General features: G+C 44.8%; 1 protein-coding gene across 3 annotated transcripts; it reads right to left on the bottom strand.

Moving 5' to 3' along the window:
• Positions 1-344: 344 nt before the first annotated feature.
• LOC130368779 (uncharacterized) lies at positions 345-2,528 on the bottom strand. Of its 3 annotated transcripts, XM_056572990.1 has the most exons (3): positions 2,037-2,154; positions 696-1,369; positions 345-547 (listed from the first exon to the last, which is right to left on the bottom strand). In XM_056572990.1, the coding sequence occupies exons 2-3, from the start codon at positions 1,323-1,325 to the stop codon at positions 536-538; spliced, it is 642 nt and encodes a 213-aa protein (XP_056428965.1). In that variant the 5' UTR covers positions 1,326-1,369; positions 2,037-2,154; the 3' UTR covers positions 345-535. The 3 variants fall into 3 exon arrangements, with proteins under 3 accessions (XP_056428965.1, XP_056428964.1, XP_056428963.1); XM_056572989.1 differs by lacking the exon at positions 2,037-2,154 and adding an exon at positions 2,448-2,528 and having other exon boundaries at positions 345-1,369; XM_056572988.1 differs by having other exon boundaries at positions 345-1,369.
• Positions 2,529-3,070: the final 542 nt, after the last annotated feature.

The raw sequence follows: 3,070 nt of genomic DNA, 5'->3' as shown, positions 1-3,070 counted from the left end.
TGTGTTAGTAATGTGCAACCCAATACAATGATCCCTGTGTGCTGAATATTGAATGTACTACCCCCCCCCCCCCAAAACCACACTAACCTCTATGGTTACAACCACCCACATCCACTCGTGCCTCGCAGTGCCACCATCACCATAGGCCCACCACTCAAGTCAATATATTTGCTTATAATTACAGGCCCATCACCAGATCCATCCCATACATGTGTCCCCAGATAGAGTCAAGGAATCCCAAAAATAAGACTCAAGGAGGAAAAATACCAACATAGATTAAATAAAAGTAGATTGGATTGGATTGGAGTGGAAAAGATTATGATAGTATTAGAATGAATTGGAAAGAACACTTACCCCAAGAAGCCTGTAAACAGGAGTTCTTCATTGAGACCACGTGGTGTCTCTGTCCCCAAGTCATAGATCCACTTTGACTCCGCCTGTAGGAGCTTCCTTGTCACTGGACCACCCCTAATGTTAGTAGTTATTTTTTCAAGGCCAACCACTCGTAGCCCAATAGATTTTCCTGCATGATACTTCAAAAAATGCCCTGCAACAGAAGTAAGGGGTTTGTACAGTGTTGCGTCACGTCTGGCCAGGGCTATGGTCGAGAGGTGTTTTTGCACCCTCTTCCGCAGCTGCTGGCCAGTTTGACCCACATAGGTCTTTCCGCATGGGCAGATCAATGCATATATTACCTGGGTGGTCTTGCAGTTGATGTAATCTCTCAGGGGAAAGTCTTGTCCGTTAGTCCGATTGACGAACTTCTCCGTGGGTGTTATATGTTGACACACACTACAACTTCCACATGGGAAGGAACCCTTCAGTTTTCTTCCTCTCCCCAGGCTTCTTGTCGGTCTCTGGAAATGACTCTTTGTGAGTATATCTTTTAAGTTAGGAGCTCTCTTCGCTACCACCAGAGGTGTCTTGGGAATAATCCCACGAATCCTATTGTCCGACTGTAGTATGCTCCAGTTGTCCTGCAGAATTTTCCTCAAACCTGACCATTGGTTGTTGAACGTCGTCACAAACCTCAGGGAATCATCCTTTCTTTTCTTGTCTTTTCTGTTGGTTTTAAGTAACATCTGGCGGTCAGAGCTATTGGCCCTCTGATATGCCTTGGAAATCACCTTTTTCGGGTAGCCTCGTTCACGGAATCTGGAAGTCAAGTTTGAGGCTTCCATCTTGAAATCTGGGTTTTCCGTGCAATTGCGCTTCACCCTCAAAAACTGCCCCACTGGAATCCCTCGTCGTGTATGTTCTGGGTGGAAAGATGCATAGTGAAGCAAACTGTTCGTAGCTGTTTCCTTTCTGTATAGTTTCGTCATCAGGCAGTCATCCTTTTTCGTAATCCGGAGGTCCAAAAATTCAACTGTATTGGGGGAGATGGAGAAAGTTAGAGAAATATTCAGGTCATTGTGGTTGAGGGAGGAGATAAACTCAAGACACTCCTCCCTCGAACCCTGCCAAATAAATAAAATATCATCTATGAATCTGAACCAATGCAAAACCCGATCAAAGTACCGCGACGGGTACACACACGCCCCCTCCCACCAACCCAAAAAGAGGTTGGCGAAAGAGGGGGCACAGCGAGCACCCATCGCGGTACCAGACACCTGTAAATAAAAATGACTGTCAAAAACAAAATAATTGTGGCGAAGAACAAAATCCAGAAGTTGCAAAACAAATAAATCTAAGTCTAATGCTCTCTCTCCATCTCCCCTTTCCTCCAGGAAGTGTGAGACCGCTCTAATCCCATGGTCATGGGCAATATTAGAGTAAAGGGACTCCACATCACAGGTAACAAGATAAACTTCATCCGGTAAAGATATACCCTGAATAGCCTCAATTAAATGGCTGGAGTCCCGAATATAAGATGGTAAGTTCCTGACCATAGGCTGTAGATGGTAATCAACAAACTCACATGCCTTTTCACACAGACTGCCTATGCCCGAAACTATTGGGCGTCCAGGTGGGTCCACTAGTCTCTTATGTACCTTAGGAAGCATGTAAAAGGTAGCAACACAAGGTTCTCTCACCTGCATAAAATCATGTTCTCTCTTGGATATGGTTCCTGCTTCCCTTGCTGTGTCGAGCAGGTGCGATAATTTCCGCTTGAAGACCTCAGTAGGGTCCATAGGTAACTTCTGGTAGTATTGTTTATTATCCAACTGACGCTGTGCTTCCTTCATGTACTGTTCAACCGGCCACAACACAACATTTCCTCCCTTGTCCGCTTCTTTTATCAAGAATTTATCGTTTTTCTGTAGGTTGTTCAATGCCAATCGTTCTTCCCCAGAGAGGTTTTGGCCTATAAGAGAATTTTTTGGTAGTCCCTGAATATGTTCTCTTACAGTATTGAAGAAGACTTGAATAGCTGGGAATAGGGACAATGGTGGTGCAGTCTTTGAGGGTACATAGCAAGGACAACGGTCATCTTGATTCCTTACCTCATTTTCATTCAGTAGTTCCATGAGATTCCGCAGGACATCCTGGTCATCTGTCTCCAAGTCATTAAGTGCTGATGGTTGAGAATGTATCATTTTGAGGGTTAGTTTCCTACAAAAAAAATATAGATCTTTGGTCAAATCAAAGTGGTTGATCCTGTACATAGGGGAAAAGGAGAGCCCGCGTTTTAATACCGATATTTCTGCATCCGTTAACACATGATTGGAAAGGTTAACTATCTGTAGTTCCTTGTTGGAGACCTCCATCCCTCTGGCCTCACCAGTATTGGGCTCAAATACTGCCGAGGAGATTGTTGGACCGATCACTTGTGTTTCCTCCTGCGGAGGTTGGGGGGTGGGCCCCCTACTCTCGGGCCCCCTCTTTTTATTATTCCGTTTCCCCCGTCTGGTCCTCCTCCGTCCGTGTCGCTCCCTTCCGTGGACAAAAAATCACTACTGCTTGTAGCTCTTTCTCCCTCCTTGTCCTCATTAGAATTTTTCCTTCTATATCTAGGTCTCCTATTCCCTTTATGATTCCACCTATAGGCATTTTGTCGCTCATAATCACCTCTATCACGATTAAACTTCCATTTTTTGCCCTCCATAACATCCCTCTCAAATTTATC

The sequence above is a fragment of the Hyla sarda genome, chromosome 4 (assembly GCF_029499605.1).
Source record: "Hyla sarda isolate aHylSar1 chromosome 4, aHylSar1.hap1, whole genome shotgun sequence".
NCBI classification, from domain to species: Eukaryota; Metazoa; Chordata; class Amphibia; order Anura; family Hylidae; genus Hyla; species Hyla sarda.
Note: the sequence above shows the minus strand (reverse complement) of the source record. Positions and strands in the feature narration are given on the sequence as shown.